General features: G+C 42.2%; 1 protein-coding gene across 8 annotated transcripts in view; it reads left to right on the top strand.

Annotated features, from left to right (window-relative positions):
* The window catches only part of LOC111840391 (polymeric immunoglobulin receptor-like), a 43,085-nt gene that overhangs the window by 1,129 nt on the left and 19,570 nt on the right, over positions 1–22,386 (top strand). For 5 of the 8 annotated variants that reach the window (XM_072706703.1, XM_072706702.1, XM_072706700.1 and 2 more), the window contains exons 2-4: positions 17,884–18,195; positions 18,878–19,189; positions 19,531–19,821. In XM_072706703.1, the coding sequence (XP_072562804.1) occupies positions 17,884–18,195; positions 18,878–19,189; positions 19,531–19,821 (915 nt within the window). Of the gene's footprint in view, positions 1–17,883; positions 18,196–18,877; positions 19,190–19,530; positions 19,839–20,717; positions 21,569–22,386 lie in introns of those variants that run through there. The other 3 variants (XM_072706705.1, XM_072706704.1, XM_072706706.1) reach the window with 3 other exon arrangements.

The following is a 22,386-nucleotide window of genomic DNA, read 5'->3' as shown; positions in this document are numbered from 1 at the left end:
AGTTCATTAAATTTGCAGGATATCACTTAACCAGTGTCGAAGAAACTTATGACACTTAGTCGGTGCTTTAGAGTATGATGTCGTTTTATTGCTGAGCTCAGGGAGCAACCACTTCGATGATATCTCCGTGGTAATGCTCCAAGAACTTTCTGGTCAACATAACCTTTATAGGGGTACACACACAGTTCGCGCCCCCCTCCTCAGAACTAGATCAAACTCGTTAGGTATGGCGTGCACTTTGCTTTATGCAGTTTGCATCTTGCAAACGTATATATGTACTTCATGTGATCTGCATGCTGCAGGCCTAGGGCACGTGGGGGCGTCTACACTTTTGCATGGCCTCTGTCTTTGTGGTGTTCCTGCCATAACTGTTAAGCGCGCTCGACGCCTCCACCCTTGTTGCCCAGTCTACATTTACTATGTTCCAAAACATGAGTGCAACACTTAGGCTAAAAGAGAAATGAGGTTTGAGCTATCTCGTGTCAGCTGTCTGTCACCCAGGTGTTCTTGCAACAATATAAAAAATGCATTCCAAAAGTAGTTTATCTAAAAGCTAGTTAAGAAAAATATACCCTCTGATCAATTTTTCTCTCACATCAGCAACAGACCTCTTTGGCAGAGGTCTGCACATTATTGAGCACATTTTCTAGTAATAGTATTTACACAAATGTACTGCATGCAATGATTACTTTAACTAAAAATATCACCTAAAAAAGATCAAAATCAAAGTTGACTTCAAACCAAATCAAAGACCTTAATCTTACCTCTCAAAATGAAGTGGTAAAAAAATTAACTTGTCATAAAATAAAATGACATTTTTGAGGGACAAGTCTGAAAATTGTTATGTATAATTGTATCACATTTGCTAACCTGTCGCTCGATGTCTCAATATGTTGGCTCCCTTGGTTTGTGATGATTTAAAAAACAAGCTTTGAAATGTCTCTGGGCCTCCACTGACTGTCGGCAACGTAAGCGAAATAATACTGTTTCTCTTCCTATGTCCGCTTTGTCGACAAGCTGTGGACAGTGGGCAACAGCACTGTAATTGTGTTATGTTCGGGAATGAATCATTCATGGGGAATGAACCCCTTACAGGAACTATACACTCAAATCCACTTCCCTGCACAAGTTCGTTCTTTTCATTCTTCTGCTTGTCCTCAGAAATATTACGTGACTATGGTCAGAGAGAGCCAGAGAGGTATGTAAGGGCATGCTGTAAGCAAGCATATGATTGTCTGGACACTAAACCTTGGACTGAATTTATACCTCTACAGTGAACCAGAGCCGTTGAGAGAGATAGTATCGACACTGCTTGATCTCGCCACTACGTGACCATGTGGTTCTTGTCAGTGTTGCTTAGGGACTTTGTTGCTATATTTAGCGAGTTTTAGACCGCTCTAGCGACTCGTTTTTTTAAAAAAGCGACTAGCGACAAATCTAGAGACTTCTTCTTGTGTTATTGGAGACTTTTGGAGACGTTGATGTGAAAGCACAAATTGTTCTTACCGAGCAGCAGGTGCTGCCGTGGGCTCCCCTCCCGTCCCAAAGCGATCACAGGCGGCCAGTCTTCATGCAGCAGCCCTGCCCAGCTGCAGTCAGAGCAGGAAATGTTCACCTCTCAGTGTCCAGACTGCAAATGAATCGCACATGCACACAGCCACCGCTGGCTGATCCTGGCTTAGTCAAAAATAAGTAACTCCACCAGAGTGTCTCTTTGGGGTCACTTTTGCTGGTCCCAAGCCCCGATAAAGGAGGAGGGTTCAGAATCAGAATCAGAATAGAGTTTATTGCGAAGTACATTGACACATACAAGGAATTTGCTTTGGTGACTCATGCCAGACATTGAGAGGTAAGGGTGGGTTTATATATACATACACACACACAGACACACACACACTTAGGGGTATTTGCAGGTACTAATATAAATAGATAGAAGAATGTGAAATATGATATAGCAGTGGAACGGAGAGAAATATATACATATTTAGGAGAGTGCAAGCTTATACTAGGATGAGGAAATAGTATTTGAGCGAGTGTTCCTGTTGGTCAGGAAGTCTGTGATCCACCTGCAGGTGGAGTCGGGCACGTACAGGTAGGGCAGCTTGTCGTGCAGGAGGGCCAGGATGATGGTGTTGAAGGCGGAGCTAAATTCCACAAAAATTGGTTGGAATTGTAATATTAAAAAAAACAATAATTGACAGAAGAAAGTTCATTTGTAGTTCTAAATGTATTTAGGGTGTCTTTTAACCAGTTTTTGTCTCTCCCACGATATTATTCCTCTCTCCTACAGCGTCCATTACAATTACATGCCCATTGCACATTATGCAAATGAGATTATGGCGTCATTTAGCGACTTCTAGCGACTATTTAGGACAGCCTTGCTGGGGAGTTGGCAACAGTGTTTCTTGTAGCCTTGAATATTTCCAAACAAACCCCGCACTGTGAAGTTCTCCTAAGGGCAGTTAGCAGCGAATATGTTATTAGACGGTGAATATTATTAAATATTATTAAACCATCTGTGTGCATTTTTAAACTGCCTTTACATGTATGCATATAGGAAAATGTCAATTTGATTTTTTAGTGTAAATCGACCTCCTTTTACTTTCCTGAGAATTTCTAATATTAAATCTTCTGTACATGGGACTTTCAGGAAACATTTTTACATACCTCGGGTATTTAGTGACCCAGCGCGTACATATTTATAAATTAGTTTTTTTAAGATCAAGCCACAAATAACCATAACTGTGCAACCTTTTCTTCTCCAAACACTAAAACTTTTTTGGGATGTCAAAATTTAACTTTTGACATCCCAATCAGGTGTCCTCCTGCAAGACAGAAGTTGCTAGTTTCTCGTGCAGCATACTAAAACTTAATTCCTTAATTTTTAAGGATAAAAATTGCAGAAGTACTAAAGGGCAAAACACAACAGCAAGTATGAAAAATTAAATAAATATATGTGGTAAATAAAAATATTTGTATTAGTTTAAAACATCATCAGTGTACAAAATTAGCTAAAATAGAGTAAAAGAATGAACTATATGTGTTATCTAAGTGTGTCATATGTTAGCATTTAAGAATATAAGCTCACACACTTTGGAGAAACTGAGTCTGCTCCTCCTGTCTGTAATAATCTGGCCTGTTTTAGAAAAAAAATGCTCTGAGGGTACAAATGTGGCCACAGGACAGAGCCTGGTCTTCATGACTGCATATATTTTTGTATACAAGGGCTCGAGCTCTCCAGTATTCTAGGGGCTCAGCAGGTCGTGGATAAGGTGGTCTGTAATAGTGTTCTGGATCACTGGTGATAGATTGGACACCACCACTTGTGATTTAGCATTGCCTGCATTCTTTTAGTTTACAAAGGCATGTTTTTCAATCTAGGTTCCAAAGTGTAGCCTCTGCAAGTACTCTGACCCTTTCTACCTGACCAAAACTTTTATTTATTATTAAGTCAGCTGCTAGGAAGTCAAACATCCTTTGGACTGGTTCATTGTTGGAGGGGTTTCTCTGCCTGTAGGCAATAATCCTTTGTAGCCCCCATGCCATCAGTATTGCCTTTGTGTCTGTCATGAAGCTGTCAAAACATAAATATTTATTTAAATTGTGTTTCTTGTTTATTTAATGCAATTGTAGCCTTTAAAAAGTTACTATTTTTTTGTTATTTACTAGCTACTGCAGCAATAATCGTCTTTATACTGAATTACATAATCAACACAGGATGTATTGATGATTTTAAAAGTATTTGATATAAGTACACCTTTTACATACCTCTGTGAGCTAATCTCCACAGTGACTTTTTTGAATGGTTTAAGGACATTTCAGGCCCCCTCCATGATATCACATTCCTCTAGAGATAATGCGGGCAGTTCTGGCTTTACCAGTGCCAGTGTAAAGACAAGTGGTTTAATAGATTTCTTCAGTGAAACCTCAGGTTCTTTTAGAGTTGAATCATGAGGCAGGTTCCTTAAGCTTAAGCGGTTTATTAAGACAGAATGAAGATGTTACAGAAAGATCTTCACACGGCCGGTTCAGTGTCTGTCTGTGTCTGTCTCTGCCCCCCCTGAGGGAAGCAGGGACTTTATCTATGGTCTTTGTAAAGAGTCCTGGATCCAGGGGGTCAGACGGCCTTGGTGAGAGTAATTTAATAATAATAATAATAATTGATACTTTATTGATCCCCGTGGAGAAATTGTCTTTACGCCTCCCTCAACTTGCTCTTTGAAGAGTAAGCTGTCTGCAAAGGGCAGTCAACTGTTGGGGCGCCCAGGGAGCTGGGGGTTAAGGGCCTTGCAGACATGCTGAGGCTGGGTTTGAACCGGTGACCTTCTAAGAACATGATGTGAGGAAGCAAACAGCAAGGACAGAAAGAAGTATAAAAGGAAGAAATATAAAATGTATAAATGAGCAAATTAAATTAAAATAATAAAATAACTACAAATTAACTAAGGAAATCGCTCAGGTTCTATGACTTCTGTGAAGCATTGTAGCATGTAGTACGTGGAGTTCTAGTGTGTGGTTACATCCTGTTTTAGCCGCAACTGGGCTTGTCTCATCTTGCTTTGCAAAGGTCAGTGTACTTCTGCGCACATATTCAGTGATTGTTTTCACTTTCTGTATTATACAGTATCTTGTATTTGTGGTGATTTAATTGCATGTCTGACATTTAAGAGGTGAGCAAAGCATCTGACATGGTTCCACCTCAATTGCTCACTCACAGCCTTAACTATGTTACTTTAGGTTGCAATTTTGTCACTGATGCCCCACTTATTTGCAACACGTCTCAAATCTTGAGCCAGATTTTCTGAGCGGTGCTGCTCTGCTCCAAAGCAATCCAATAAATCTGACTTTAATATAAAGTCATATACGTAGTGGCATGTCACCGACGTGTAACTGGTCATTGTGTTAGTGGTCCAACAATCAGTGTAAGTGTCGTGTATCAACCGGGGAAGCAGGAGCAGGGAGACGGAAAGTCGGGGAATACAGGGTTTAATCAAAGCACACAGACTCAGGAACACGGTACAACAACATTAATGACTGGACTGGTAAAACAAACTTAAATGCGGACTTAAATACATTGAACTAATGACAGCAACAGGAAACAGCTGGTAAACACGGGGAATCCACATGAAGTTAATGAGGCACACGGAAGGAGCGGACGATCCGGGCAGGGCAGGGCAGGACAGGACCCCCCCCCCCACCTAAGGGGAGTGAAACAACGAGACCGGGGACACAGCACCTGGGAAAACAAAAGCAAGAACATAAATGCACCACAGGGAACAGCACGGACACACCGAACAGACACAAAGAGGACAACTCAAAAAGCCGACACACAACAGGAAACGCCAATAAACACAGGGACACCAAAGACGGAAACACAAAGCCCATGGAGGGGGACAGCGAAGGGAGAACACCAGGGGGCAGAACACCAACAGGAGGCACAAAGGGACCAGCAGGGAACAAAGGCACAGAAGGACAGGGAACAAACATATGGAGCGCAAAGGGAGCAGAAGGCACAAAGGGACGGGGAGCAAACACAGGGGGCAAGAAGGCAAAGGGCAGGGGGAAACGGGGAGTCGGAGGGAACCCCAGCAGGGGAGAGGTGGAAGCTGCAGGGGTAGCAGGCGACCATGAGGCCAGAGCAGGAGTAATCACTAAATGTAACTGTTAATGGGTTGTATATGGTACAATGGGCTGTAAAGCAAAAAAAAATCTTAACTTTGATGAGTGGGTTGAATGTATGGGAGGTATTTTCTGCAAAAAATAAAAATTAAAATGAAAATGATAAAAAAGAATATACAATCTCCACTTTGCCATTTACTTCCCAAAGTCTGTGCGTAAAAATCCTGCACAAATTAAAATTAAAATGAAATAGCACTATTTGCATTTTAATTTTCCACTCATGTATGAGTCAGATGTGAAAAATTGAAAAATAAAACTAAAAACCCTTTTTGTCTTTTCATTTTCCAATTTGAGTTTTCATTTCCTACTTTGGCTTTTCATTTTCAAGTTCGCTACATGCAAATATATGTTAATCGGAGCGGGGCGGTGGGCGGAGCTACTGATCACTGCTGCGCTTCTCAGTGCGTTTGCCGATTCCTTTCTTCTTGTGTTTCTTGCCCGTGTCGCCCAAACTAATGGCAAAGACACACGCGGCTTAAGTTAGCTACTAGCTACAGCTTCCGATTCATTTAGCTTCTTATTCGTAGCGTCTAATTTCGGGGCTTAAGTTGGAAATACAAAATAACGTATGAATAAAAGGTTTGAGAACGTATATTTATTTCGTAGAAGAAAGTCTTCCTGTATTGAAAATGGTGGAATTACCTGGGCATAATGTGATCTTTCATTTGTAACAGTAAACTGGTCGCATGACACTTTGATCAATTGTTCACACTTATTTGAATAAGAAGCCATATTTCCAAATAGAATTCGGAGGTCTTATTCATCTTGGGTAAGGTAAATATGAAATGCATAGTAAACAGCAGGCATGCCACTCTAATGACACTGAAATTAGCCTAGGCCAGATAGCTACCTAGCTGAAAACATGGCAGTCTGACCCAGGCTAATTTCAGTGTTTCCTTACAATGGCATACCTGCCATTATATCGCATGACATAATATTTAATTTCGTATTTTCTAAATGTTTTAACTAAAAACTGCACAGCACGTGCAGCTTCGAACACTCCCCTATAAGGAAGCTGCAAGTAACTTAAGTCGTGAAATAAGACACTACAAATAAGAAGCTAAATGAATCGGAAGCTGTAGCTAGTAGCTAACTTAAGCCGCGTGTGACTTTGCCATTAGTTTGGGCGACACGGGTAGGAAACACAAGAAGAAAGGAATCGGCAAACGCACTGAGAGGCGCAGCAGTGATCAGTAGCTCCGCCCACCGCCCCGCTCCGGTTAACATATATTTGCATGTAGTGAACTTGAAAATGAAAAGCCAAAGTAGGAAATGAAAAGACAAAAACGGTTTTTAATTTTATTTTTCAATTTTTCACATCTGACTCATACATGAGTGGAAAATTAAAATGCAAATAGTGCTATTTCATTTTAATTTTAATTTGTGCAGGATTTTTACACACAGACTTTGGGAAGTAAATGGAAAAGTGGAGATTGTATTTTCTTTTTATCATTTTAATTTTAATTTTATTTTTTGCAGAAAATACCTCCCATATGAATGTAAGGCAGAAATAAAAGGAAGGGTCATATATGACCCCGTGGTTCCCCAAGGTTAACCCTCTGGAGTCGACAGCATCGTCGGCGATGCTGCGTATCTTTGTCGTGTATTTCAGTTCATAACTCACTGAAATCTTATTATAGAAACATGGAAAACACTGACTAAATCCGTAATCTGTTGTCTTTTCAAAATGTCCATTGTCGGAAGTATTAAAGTTTTTAAAATTAGGTTAAATCGGCAAAAAAGTAAACCATGTCATCTTACTTTATTTTACCTGCATCGGGGACGTGTAGTATGGAGGGCTAAGAGTGCCAAAATTAAATAAATAAATACACCAATAATTAATTAATTAAATGTGCCATGAATTGTTTAAAATTGGAAATATAAAGATAAATTATTACTTAAATGTGTCATGAATTATTTAAAATGAGAAATAAAAATATCCTTAATTAAATGTGCCATGAATTATTATCTACCATTAGAAATAAAATCATTATTAATTAATTACATGTGTCATTTACAATTATTTCACTATTTATTTAATTTTGGCACTTTTACCACATCATGAATTAATTTTATCTGTCACTGCGGGTCGTCAACCGAGAGTAACATCTGATTGGTTACCCTGTACAGCAAGTCAAAACAAATAGATCCCAGATAATGGATCGGTACGGGACCCGTCAACATACTCCGAGACAATAGATGACAGTATTTGTTTTTACATTGCTACCTATAATAATCAAGAAGAAGAAGAATTTCGCAACGGCCTTAATTGAGCGATATAGGTAGGGGTGTCACTACCGAAAATGTTACACCTACCGAAAATGTAACTTCCGCTACTACGCATGCGCACGCTTGCGACTTCTTTATGGCATCGCATCACATTTCATCGTTTGCTGATTTTTGGTGATAATGTCGACAGAGGGGAAAGAGAATTAACAGGATAATGATGGAGTCCTTCGACTTTAAAAGATTTTATTTCGTATTAGGCCTTCAATGCCAAATGTGCTTCAGAAGGAGCGACGTAAAATACAGGGTATGGCCATCAATTTTACAGTCAAAGGTGACATTACTTTAATGTTACCCAGTTCGATGTGCTGTGAAGTTACTTAAACTAAGCCTGCTTTTTTTTCTCCTTAGTCATTTCTTTTTTTAATTGTATCAGTGTAATTACTACACACTCGTGTCAGTTATGGCAGCTGTGTCTTGTGGTGCTAAATGAAGCAAATTATATTTGTTTCTGACAGACGACCGATTGTTTTATCTTGGGCCAAACCGCACAACATAAACATTGTTTATGTTGTGCAAATAAAAGTTCTTAACTATTATTTTGGAGTGACTTTTTTTTTTTTTTAGAAAATGCTGTACATGTATCACAGCCGCTTGATAAGCAATATGGGTACACAAGATTGATATACACCTCAATTTTATTACAATTTCTAAAGAAAAGGCATCTATTCAGCAATACCATTGGGAAAAACCTTATGTAAGATTACTGTCAGGCACTAATAGCAACGCGCACACAGATGCAAATATTACAATCAGCAAAGCAATATGGTTTAAATACCACAATAAAGTGACGGCTGAACTACAAATATAAACATCAATGACCCATCTCACAATACGTGACCAATGAGTGATGATACACGACATCCATGCCCTGAATCACGGTCTGCCGCAAAATGTGAATACATGCGCAGTATTGGGCCTGGTCCATGATTGGTAGCGCCATGTTGGAAATGACACAGCTTCAGACCAAAACAATCGGCTGCACAAGATCCAGATAGATCATTGTTTGTCCCGCCTACTGACTTTGATGGGTCACACTGACAGATAAAATTAATTCATGATGTGGTGAAAGTGCCAAAAGTGCCAAAATTAAATAAATTGTGAAATAATTGTAAATGACACATGTAATTAATTAATAATGATTTTATTTCTAATGGTAGATAATTCATGGCACATTTAATTAACAATATTTTATTTCCCATTTTAAATAATTCATGACAGATTTAAGTAATAGTTTCTCTTTATATTTCCCATTTTAAACAATTCATGGCACATTTAATTAATTAATTATTAGTGTATTTATTTATTTAATTTTGGCACCCTTAGCCCTCCATAGTGTAGTGCCGCTGTCACCTGAAGATCGCTATTTACATTCTAAATAGCCGCATTATCGTGTATTTAAATCACATTCGCATGGTAATTTGATGAACAACGCAATGGTGAAATGCGATCCAGGCCAGGTGTCAATGGCTCAAGCATACACATGAAAGTTGCTATATATTCAATGAATGGAGCCAGAAATAGTGACATGAGTTAGGGTTTTCTTATTTATTTATCCAACTGAAAGTTACAACTACATGTAGCCAAGACTTTGGTGATCAGATATCTGGGATCAAAACTAAATTCCACTATTGCTTACTATGTACTTTTATAATGTTTCTGTAAGTGTTCCAAACTTCATTTTGCAATGTCTGTACTTGATGTCAAATTACAAATTTCACATAAATCTGACATATTTACAAAGTACACTAAGATTAAGATGGAGTTTAATGCCAAAACAAATATATAAGAAATACTTTATTTGCCATGAATTAAGTTTATGATATTGAATGAAATGTGTGACCATGCCCCAATCAGTGAAAGTGTGTACCCTACCCCTAGACTCCAGATGGTTGGCCTTAGCAAGGACCTTACCCAGCACTGAGAGCATTGTTATCTCCCTGTAGTTGCCACAATCCAGGTGATCACCCTTACCTATCCAGATAGGGACTATGAGTCCGGTTTTCCAGTCAGTTGGGATGATGCCTGACTCCCAAATGGAAGCAAAGATTGCCTTCAATGTCAGGAGGGAGGACAGCCTCACCACCAGACTGGAGAAGTTCACCCCAGATACCACAGATCCCTGCAGCCTTCCCTACCCCCAACTGATTCACCACCTGTGCAATCTCAGTGAGACTGAGTGGTTCACAACTTATTGGAGGATCAGCCTCTAGAATCTTGGGCCCAGAGATGTCCAATGTCCTAGCCAGAGGATCAGCTTTAAACAACTGCTCAAGGTAGCTGGCCCAGCGGGTCACAACTGCAAGTGTCATCTGTAAGGACTTTGCCATCATCTGCCCTGACTGCAAGTCTCCAAGGAACAGATTCAGATGTACATAATACTTCAACTCCTCTGTAAACAGGATGTGAGTCACTAGACCACAGATGATGTGTCACCTGCTCACAGATTTGTCTATCAAACATCTTATCTGCCCTGAGCCCTCACAGCCGTCCTCCTCAGTTCCCAGTACAGACTGGAGTTGCCACCAAGTCATGCACTGCGACTCCCCTCGATAATATCCAGGGTGCCCTGTGAGATGAAACACCTTCTTCTGGGAACACCATCAACAGCAATACAACCCTTGGCAACCTTCAGGGTCTTATCACGGAAGTGCTCCCACATCATATTGGAGTCGGCAGTCGCACCCAAGTCTGGAAGTTCCTCACACAAACTGCATGCAAATTCGGCCTCATTTTCCTAGTAGGTGGTAGCCTACTGGATCTAAGCTGAATCTTCAGAGTAGCAACAACAAGTCTTTGGTCAGAATTCACAAACTGGGTAGTTCTGTAGGAGCCTCCAGCATCTGCCTATGAGGATGTGAACAATCTCCTTTGCCACACTAGCAATATTGGAGTACCAAGTCCAATGGTGCATTTCATGGCATTGGAACCAGGATCCAGCAACACGCAACCCCTGACATCTTGAGAAGTCAAGGAACATGGAGCCTCTCTCACCCCATTCTCCACACCCATGGGACTGGCACAATCCTCATAGCCAGTCCTGTCGGTGCCTGTGGTCGCACTGAAGTCACCCATGACCAGAGGAGTGTCGCCTTGTGGACACCTATCAAACACTGAGTGAAGTTGCAAGTAAAATGTCTTCTTCAACAAGACATCTCTAACCGCAGTCTGAGCATACACGGAGACAACAGACATGACACCCAAGGAGTGCCTTAGCCTGAGTCTCATAACATTCTTGTTGAAAGGAGTGACATCAGACACCATCAGGAGGAGCCGATCCGCCACAGCAACAGCTACTCCCGGAGTATGGCAGCCATCAGAGCGACCAGACCAAAAGTAGGTGTACCCACCTACAGAGATCTGGCTGCTCTTCAATCTGCGTACCTCAAAGAGTGGCACCACCGAAATGCGGAGTTCACAAAGCTCCCCTGACAGCAGGGGAAGATGGTCATCTTGCCGGAGAGACACGACGTTCCACCTGTCTAAAGGGATGGGCCGCATCAAATTGGGACCCAAGTGCTGCCATGCAGCAGGCAACACCTCAGCACCACACCTGCCCCAATCGCCAACAGGACTGATGTTATTAGCTCTCCAACAGTTTTGACTCATCCGGGGATGAGGCTCCCAAAGGGTTTCCCCCATCCCCTTAAAGATGCGTGCAGCCTTTCTGCAGGTGGCTGCATGAGAGCTACTCCCGCAGAAAGCTTTCATGGTTCCAGGCGGCTCGGGTGCGAGAACGTGGCATGACACAGGCACAAAATAGGTGGGCGACCCACTGGCGGCTCCACAAAAAACAAACAGGGTTTATTTAACTGAACTAAAGAAAGAACTAGCAAAAACAAAGGACCACGGGGGGTCAAAAGTAAACAAAGACTACTACAAAAACAGGGCAGGTAACATCTAACACAGGGAATACTACTCAAGCACAAACAACAGAATCTTCACAATAAACCTTCTACCATCAACCAACAATGAACCACTGGGGAACTAAACAGAAGCAGGAACTAAAATACTGAAGGGGTAACGAGACTAACACAGGACAGGTGAGGCTAATTAACAAAGACCAGGAAAACAGGGAACAGATGAAACTAATAAACATGGAAACTAAGAACTAACCAAGAAATCTACCAGGGGTGCGTTTCTCGAAACCATCGTTGCTAACTATGTTAGCAACTTCCGTCGTTCGAACTATGTAAGTACGACACAGGTGTTTCTCGAAACCATAGTTCAAACTACATAGGTAACGATACTGCGGACTTACGTGGTACGATGCATCGTTAAACGACGCAGGTGTTTCTCGAAACCATAGTTCGAACGAACGTTCGCAAACACTGTCAAGTTGTGTAGTTCGAACGACAGCTCGCGAGCTGTAGTTAGAAGCGTAGTTATATGTAAATTCGTCAGCGATGGTGGAAAATGCAGTTTAATAAGGGCATAGTCACCGTGTAAATAAGAAATTTAATAATCTTTAATACCTAATAAGAAATAATTTAGCTCTATGATCACATATAATGTGAAGTTGTCTGAAAATGTAGTTTGAAACGTAATTGTTGTGTGGGTCTCTGGTCATAAAAACGGTAACTGTCTGTAGTGAGCAATAGGGACAAATCTCAGACTGCAAAGTATTAATTAGCACAGGGGTGGCTAATTTTATCCAGAAAGAGCATGCAGCTTTTCGCTGCAACTCCGTGCTTAGAGCAAAACGTAGAGGACCGATCGACTGAAGAGGTCGCACAACTGGGTTTGAGCAACTGATCGAACTGTTATTCCAAAAAAACCTGCAAAAACACCGGCCCTTTCTGAATAAGAATGCCCACCCCTGTAGTAACATATGCAGTCAGTGTGTATTGCTTGGTGAAGGATGTTGTGTACCCTGTGGTCATTGTGCCATATGGTACACCTCGCCATATATATATAAAATTTCGGCAAAAAAATAAATATAAAAGAACATACTAAAACCCAAATAATAATAATAGATCATGATAGAATGAAACAGGGGGGAAGTAAATTATACAACATGGATTTTAATGGAAAAAAAAAAACAAAAATGGGGAAACTAATTGGGAGGGAAAAATAGAAGGGCCAGTGGGAGAGAAGGGTAGGGTAGGGTGGGGTGGGGGGCATTAGGGGCCAAACATATTTTGTATCAGCTGCTGTCGTACTTGTAGGCCTGCAGGATGCAGTCCATCACCCTCGACATGGCCTTCATCAGCTGCCTCTGCCAACACCTCCTCATCGTCAGGCAGCTGTATGTTTGCTGTGATAGCCATGTTGTGCAGCAGTGCAGTCACCACCACCAGAGCACAGCATTTTGAGGGGTGTAGTTGCAGGCCACCAGCAGACTTGCTTAGACACCGGAAACGCTGCTTCCACACCCCTATGGCCCTCTCCACAACAGCGCGCGAGTTGATGTGAGCGCTGTTATACCTCTCCTCTGCCTCGGTGTTGGCTTGCTGGATGGGGGTCAGCAGGTAGGGGCGCAGAGAGTAACCGCTGTCACCAAGGAGATAGCAGCCCCCAAAGCCACCACCTTCTGCCACCTGGCAGACAGCAGAGTTGGCCCAGACAAAAGCATCATGGGTGCTCCCTGGCCACTTTGCCACGATGTCAGTGTAGACACCCTGATGGTTACAGACCACCTGAACATTGATAGCTGGGTAGCCTTTCCGGGAGTAATAAGCTGGCTCATTGATGGACGGCCTGGCGATGGGGATGAGGGTGCCGTCGATCACACCAATGCCAGCAATGGTGTGGAAGGCTTGGTCTGACATATTTACAATATATATTAAAATAAAGATGAGTGTAATGGCAAAACAAATATATAAGAAATAATTTATTTGCCATGAATAAAGTTTATGATATTTGAAGAAATGTGTGATCATGCCCCAGTCAGTGAAAGTGTGTTTCCTACCCCTAGACTCCAAAGGGTTAAAGCAGCAGCATGCTCATCCTCTCCCAAGCTTATTGCTTCTTCTGTTTGAAACTACATGAAAGTGTATGATACGTAGGCCAAGATGTTTTGCCCATATTTGTGATCTAGTGTCAAGGTGGTGGGGTGGAGTCAAATACTTATTTCACTGTCAAGTCATTCAAGGAATGTCAGCATTCCTGCATCAAAGCCACACTACATGACAGTCAGAGCAACCAACAGGAAGGCAAAAAAAATTATTACAAACTCCAACAGCACAGCTGGCACTGATGAAAGGCTTGGTAGCATGCTCAGGCCACAGACCAGCAGATTACATAGTCTGTGTGGCTAGCTGTGGGAGGCATGGAGGCCTGATACCCAGGCCTATTTACAAGGAAAAAAAAAAGGAGGTGAAGGGATGGCGGTCATGGCAGGCATGATCACTCAGTTTCTGTTAAAGGATAATAGCAGCAGTCAGTAGGTAACCAGCACATTCTGTAATGCTAATACATCGTTAGATGAACTTACTGTCGGAGGTTGGGAGGTGCAGTGTGACGCTGGGTCTGCTGACCTGTTGGGCCAGTAAGGCCAATTTCTCCCTCCGGTAGGCCATCACCTCCAGATGGTGTCTCTCCTTCTGTTCCCTCAGGGCCACCAGTTCCTCCCTGATGTACCTCAGAATGGATTTTTTCTCACTCTCAGACCTGAGGAGCTCTTCACTGCACCAGCAGCGAATATTTCTGCGCCGGCGGGTGTGCCGTGGCGAGGCAGTGGGATGGATGGGGGTAGGTGAGCTCCCAGGCTGAGAGGATTCAGGGGACTAAGGGGAAACTGCAGCCCTAAGGGAGTGATGGCCACGCCGGAGGGGGCCTGATGTGGAGGGGCATGGCAGATGTGGAGGGGCCTGGCAGAGGCATGGCAGATGTGGAGGGGCCTGGCAGAGGCATGGCAGATGTGGAGAGGCCTGGCAGAGGCATGGCAGATGTGGAGGGGCCCGGCATGGAGTACGCCTGAGGACTGCACTGCAGGAGGTCAGATGTTGCTGGGCCAGGAGGAGGTGACCGAGGGGTAGAAAGCATTGATGTCTGAGAGGTGCGTAGACCACAGACATCTATGCCTCCTGGGACTCCCTCAAGTGCCTCTGGCCCTAGAATGGCCAAGACTCGCTCCACCCCAGGAGTGAGAGGAGGTAGACTGGTGCTCCCACCACCAGTCCTCTCCTGCTCCCTCCTGAGCCCTGCAGCCTTCCTCTTGGTCACACTGGCATAGTCCCTCCACTTCCCCCTCACATCCACCGTTGTGCGTCTCCAGCCATGGCCCACAGAATTTATTTTGTCTGTGATGTCCTCCCAAGCTTGTTTCTTGTCCGCGTTTGTGGTCACATTTTTGAGCCTGGAGAAAAGGATTGCCCTATTCCTCTCCACCTCATCTACTAATACAGACAGCTCTGCGGCTGTAAATTGTGGCTTTCGTGCCATACTAACATTGGGATATAGGACCTCTTCCCACTGGCTTTAAGTAGTGTAGAGCATGTTCAAGCAGCACATAATTTCCCACCTGTGCCCAATTTCCTAATTTACTTAAGTATTCCTCTGGAGGTCACAGACAACCACAAAGTATGATGAAGGACAACTTTCATTATCCCTTGTATGTGTATACATGTGTGTATTTGTAGCCCTATGCAGACCATTGGGTGTTGTGCAGTTTCTTCATTACACACATAACTTTAGAGGGACAACAGTCGCCTTAGAAAAGAGTACAGCATTTTGATGAACAGCTGTCATTGCCATTATGGAAGAGCAGAATGACACTACAGCGGCCAGATACGAATCCATGCCTTTGTTCTCGGGAAATTACGTCTGTAATGTTTGGTTATTACACACACCTGTGTATTGCAGTCAGCCAGTATAACAATATTCTGTAAACGACAACGTCGGAATAAAAGTTATTCTGTTTATCACTCCAAGGAGCGTCGCATTATATTTCAGGGATTGCTAATTTTCATTTTATTGGCGTTATGTGACTGACAGAAATTGATGTCACAAATAAATATATATATGTGTGTGTGTGTGATTATTATATATTTTACACAGTTCGCAAGTGTTTGTACACGACCGGCTGTGAAAGTGCGTTGTTAGTTGTTGCGCACGACTTGCCGTGAGTCTGACCAATCAGCGCTGGAACCACTGAAGTTCCAACTACATAAGTCCTAACATAAGTCGTTGTTCGGATGTTGGTTAGTTTGAACTACCATAGTGTTAATGCTAACTTCCATCGTTGTTCGAGAAACGCACCCCAGGTGATTGGTGATAGGTCTTGTCGGAGCCGGTGGACCTTTGCTTCAGGACACTGGGTGGAGCATTACAGGCTTGCCAGAGCTCAGACCGACGGGGTCTCCACAACCATCTGGTCCATGGTGTCAACACCTCCTTGGTCTTGTAGAATGTGATGGTAAATGGACTGCATTTATATAGCACTTTTCTACTCCTACGAGTACTCAAAGCGCTTTACAGTTTATGCCTCACATTCACCCATCCACACACACATCCACACACAGTTGATCACTTCTGGTTTTTTCTTTCTGCTGTTTTCATCCGCCATTTTGTTGTGGTGCATCGTGCTCAGGAGGGCAACAGCCATTTCTTTCTTTCTGACATAGCTGGCCATGGTAATGCTGCAATTGAATCCAAACTCTGTGCTGTGAACCTCCCTGGACTTGGAAGCCTTCATCAGAGGAGGGATGTCTGGCTTGTTCAGTCTTAGAGTCCCCACAATAGTGAGATTCATTTCCAGGAGATGCTGTGCAATAGGCACACTGGTGAAAAAGTGATCTGTGGTGATGTTGCGACCTGTGTTTCTGAATCTACTGCACAACTGCAGGACAATGTTTCCCCCCAGATTCTTCTGAACTTCTTTCCCTGGTTGTCTCCCTGTGTAAACCATCCCATCTATTGCGTATGGGATGCGTGCATCAGGTCTTGCTGTGTAAAATAATCTTCCTGATCGGTGACACTTCTGACATAGGGTGTGTGGTCCACAGTAAATATATCCCAGACAGCCACAATTGCTAAGAATCACAGGTTCCCATGAAATTGTATGGGAAATGCAGGTGGGTCATTTTTGACCCACTTATGGAAGCTTGGGGTAGTAATACAAATATTACAATTTCTTAAAAAGTATTAGAGGTAACTTAAAAATTTTGTTATTTGAGGAATACCTGGAATATGAAACGATAACAACTTTTCATTACAAAGATATTGCAAGAAATCGACCATACCGGGTCATTTTTGACCCACGTGTGCATCCTAGGGTTGTGCACTTGTTCTTTGGATTCAGTTGTTTTGCTTTTTTTAATTGTTTTTGAGCCCATAGGATAACCTGGGATTTCGGAATCAAAGGCCTGCCACTCACTCACTTTGCGTTCCTTTGCAACCAAACTCTTTCCCCCCTTATTCCCTCATCCCTCCATTCTTAACATTCTAACTCAGGCCATACTTCCCAACATGATTTGAAAACTGACTTATTGTTTTGTCATTTTTTATCCCTCCATCCTCCCATCGACTCACATTATTTTTTCAGAGGCTTTTACTAGACACTGAACATGCCACAGCCACCAAACTTCATCTGCAGCATCAGGCCAAGTCAATGACATCTCACAGCAGGCTGAATAGGCCTGCACTCATTTTTTTGTCATTTTGAAAATTTTTGATGCAGGGCAATCACACTCTCATTTTCTTCAGGAAATGCACTTTTCTATTTCTGAGGTGTCTGATAAAATTATTGCACAACATGAAAATATAATTTATTAGAGATCAAAAATCCTGAGATATTGTAATTGTAAACTCAGCTGATTGTTTTCCCTGCAGGTGCTGAGAGTGTGTCCAATATTATATAAAGCGAAGTACTGTAACATACAGTGTAGTGGTACTGACTCTGGATTAATATGTGTATAATATTGTAAGAGGGAGTGAGAATTAATCAGCCTGGTAATTTTCATACTGTCCCTGCAGGTGTGTCCACAGTGAAACGGGTGTCTGTACAGAGAGGAGGATCTGTCACCATCCCATGTTTCTATGGTGACAGATATAAAACTCATGTGAAATACTGGTGCAGATTGTATAATGTGAGTTCATGCCCTCCCATAGTACGCAGTGACTCTCCACAGGAGGGTAAAGTGTCAATCAGAGATGATCCTGACCAGCGAGTCTTCACTGTGACCATCAACAATCTGACAGCTGGAGACTCTGGTACCTATTTATGTGGTGTGGAGATCAGTGGAGGTTTAGATGTTGTACCATCAGTTTTCCTGTCAGTCACTGAAGGTAAGATGTCTATACAAACATCTGCTTACACTATTTTCATGAACTTGTGTCTAAATTAAAAAGTTAATTTTACAATCTGCAATGACAACAAACAATCTTACTTTAAATAAGGAAGAAATATTTTTTAAAAGGAATGACTTGACCAGTGTTTTCTTGATACATCATGATAGTGATGTTTAGGTGGGTGTTCTTAAGAATCGTTTGATTAGAGCACAACTGAACTTTACTCATGTAGAATAGGGTCTAAATTAATGGTTTGTTTAGGATGGTAAATGATACCTGGGAGAAGTAACAATGTCAGTTTAAATGGGCTACATCAGGCAGTTAGAAATGTGTTACGTGAAATATTTTATTAAGGGTTAAGCAGGTTTTAAGTGTACATTTTGTGGAAAAGTATAAATATAAAAAAACTGTAAAAGAGCATAAACTTTGCTGTCAGTTACTGATGTTTGTATTACAATTACAAATTTAGGTAAACCTGAACCAGCAATGGTCTTTGTATGCTAATTATGAAACAGTATTTTATTTTTACAAATACAGTAATATTAAAAACAACATTTAAGCAAACTAATTTTAATATCCAACTTATAGTGGACTGGTACTCCCTCTTTATTAATATGTGTATAAATGGTGTAAGTAGTGAGAGTTAATCAGCTTTGTAATTTTCATACTGTCCCTGCAGGTGTGTCCACACTGAGCAGAGTGACTGTACAGAGAGGAGGATCTGTCACCATCCCATGTTTCTATGGTGACAGATATAAAACTCATGTGAAATACTGGTGCAGAGGGGATTATAGGGATTCATGTACTCCCATAGTACACAGTGACTCTCCACAGGAGGGTAAAGTGTCAATCAGAGATGATCCTGACCAGCAAGTCTTTACTGTGACCATCAATGATGTGACAGCTGGGGATTCTGACTACTACTGGTGTGGTGTGGAGATCAGTGGAGGTTCAGATGTTGGAGATCAGGTTAAACTGTTGGTTACTCATGGTAAGAAGTTTGTACTGCAGACTGTAGTCAGTTAGATGCACAGTATGTAACAGGTCATTCAGAAAGGAAGGACAATAGTGTGTATTGGAGGAGGAAATATTTTAGCACTTTTAGTTTTGCACAATAACAAAAATGAGACCTGGGAGAAGTTACGGTCTCAGTTTAAATGGGCTACTTTAGGGGATAAATAACATTAGAAATATGTTCTGCTCAGGTTATATGTGTATAAAAAGTACAGATAAACATTAAAATAAGCATGTTGTAACTGGGTCATATGCATGAATATTTTACAGCTGAGTAAATAACACAGTGTTTTATGTGTCCCTAATTTGCATGTTTAGGTTCCCCATGGCTGTCAGTGGACAAACAGGAGGCGACGGGTGTGGAAGGAGACAGTGTCAGTGTTCAGTGTCGCTATGGAAACAATGAAAGTCAGGTGTTGTGGTGTAAATTCTGGGGCTACTGTGCATCAAAGAGATCTGGGAATTTGGATGGGAGGCCTGTCCTGATCAGGGATGACAGAGTAAATAGAGTCTTCAGTGTGACAATGAGGGGACTGGAGAGGAAGGACACTGGCTGGTACTGGTGTGCAGCTCAAGACGGACAGATCCCAGTTCATATTACTGTCAAACGTAAGTAGTTAATTAAAATCTGGCTGTGAATCACTTATGCTTCAAAAGAAAGAGATTAAGACATCCAAGACATCCAGTCAGGCTTATTGGTGTCTCTAAGGCCCCGTTTACACTGCAGGTCTTGATGCCTAATTCCGATTTGTTGCCTATATCCGATTTTTTGGACCGTCTGTTTACACGGTCTTTTTAATTGTGACCCATATCCGATTCGTGTGTTTACACTTGCTATAATTTCAGCATGCTCAACGGGGGTTTTTGCACGACACCGTAGCCAAGACGGACGAACGCGAAATTTGTTTTATGATAGCTTTGCGATGTATGCGAAGTTTGCCGAACAACATCACGATTTTGAGGCGAAGGAGGAGGAAAAGGGCCATCATTGCAGCCGAAATATCCTCGAAAACAGATTTGTTTCTGTAGGAACCTTTAATTTTATCCTGAACGGATTCTTCTCCCCACAGGGTGAGAAGGTAGGCTATTTCAGGCGCCGACCACTGCCCTACACTTTCCTCCTCCATGTTTCATGTGTTTCTTGAATGTTACGCTTCCACACGTACTTCCCACGTACTTTTCACGCACGCTTCACGTACGCAGTTCAATGACGTACAGAACGCAATGCCTCAGAAAATCCGATCTGCCTGTTTACATTACAGTCGCATTGGCCCATATCTGATTTATATCGGATTTATTTCCACATATGAATGAGGCCTGAAACCGATCTCGAAATATCCGAATGCATGCGTTTTTTTCCCGTTTACACTGTCACAGAACAGATCCGATCTGTGTCACATATGAGCAAAAAATCGGAATTAGGTCGCATTTAACAGACAGTGTAAACGGGGCCTAACAGACTGTGTGTGTCTATGTGCCCTGTGACTGACTGGCATCCCATCCAGAATGTACTCCATCCCTGTGCCCTGCCCTGCCTGGGATAGGCTCCAGGCTACGCATCCCTGACCAGGATGAGGGGTTAGAAGATAGATGGGTGGATGGCTGTAGTTTTATGTGTCTGTAGGAATGTACTGAGTACACAGTACATGATGTACATAGCCCAACCCTGCATCAAGAGGAATTCCTTGTACACTTGATACTTAGCAAGCAATGAAGATTCTGATTTATCTATGCAGACATGCACCTGCAAATCTGAACATTTTTCTTATTTTATTTCCTTTTCAGAACATTGTGTGTAATCTAATACTGCTGTTAGTATGTAATACATTCCTGCCCAGATCCCTGACACAAAATTGCAGGCAGAATTCCTTGCTATCTGTCTGATCCATATGTTACACCTGGAGCTGTACTGAGCCCTCAGGAATCAGCAGCTTCTAGGTCAGGATGTGTGTATAATGTGACACATTTCACAGGATGTTGCCGCAGATGAACATTTGTTTTCATATTACAGCCATTTGTTATGTATATAAATCCAAAGAAATCCATATGTCCTGGATTAAAAACTATTTTTTCTTTCTGAATTCAGACATTTTTCTTCCATGTAGGGATTAATTGTTACAGAAGGTGTGCAGACTGGATGTGTCTGTAGGGGGTTTCAAATTGCTGCAAAGGCCGGTTTTACAGTTATACTCTAATAACTGATCCAGTGCTGCAATAAGTACATTATGATATATTCATAAAATAATATCACCAATTCTCTGCCAACTACCAGGTGTTGTGCGCGCTGTCCGACAAGCAGGTAGGACGCGGGGAAATGATCAAGCAGGCAGACGAAGATCCAATAATACGGGTTTATTCCAAACGGGCAGGACCAACATGGTAGGGGGCAGCGTGTGGCTCAGTGGGCTAAGCCGTGTGCCTGTAATCACAAGGTCACCGGTTCAAGCCCAGCCTCAGCACAGCTGCAGGTCCTTGAGCAAGACCCCCAGCTCCCTGGGCGCTGCTACAGGTGGCTGCCCTTCAGAGAGGGAGGCGTAAAAACAATTCCCCCACGGGGATTAATAAAGTGTTCATTATTATTATTATTATTAACATTAATGACGGATCTAGGGATACTGACACAGAGGCGGACTAAAGACACAAGAAAAACCAGGATTCACAGGAAACAGGTGCACACAATCGGGAAGTAACATGAGATAACGAGGTGGGCGTGGCACACAGGAGGGGTGAATGAGCAGGTCATGACACCAGGGATACGTACAGATTGATCATAACACTAATTTATTATTCTGTATCCAACCAGCTATTGTATTGAATATTTTACACTACAGTGGTACGTCAGAACTCGAACTTAATCTGTTCAGAACTCCGGATCGAATCCTAAAAAGTTCGGGTTCTGATCGAATTTTCCCCATAAGAAATAATGGAAAACCAATTAATTGGTTCCCGGCCCCAAAAAAATAACACCTAAATATTTTTTTTTAGCATTTAAACGCAAAATGAACCGAGAACATGAAGAGCATATACTGTACTAAACAAATCTAAGGACATTTATCAAAACAGTAATTTGTAAAGTAAGAAAATAAATGTATCCAAACAATGTGTCCTGCCTGGATCGTCCGCTCCTTGCGTGTGCCACGCCCCCTCATTAACCCCTGTGTGATCAGCTGTTTC

Source organism: Paramormyrops kingsleyae, chromosome 24 (genome assembly GCF_048594095.1).
Source record: "Paramormyrops kingsleyae isolate MSU_618 chromosome 24, PKINGS_0.4, whole genome shotgun sequence".
Classification (NCBI taxonomy): domain Eukaryota; kingdom Metazoa; phylum Chordata; class Actinopteri; order Osteoglossiformes; family Mormyridae; genus Paramormyrops; species Paramormyrops kingsleyae.
Note: the sequence above shows the minus strand (reverse complement) of the source record. Positions and strands in the feature narration are given on the sequence as shown.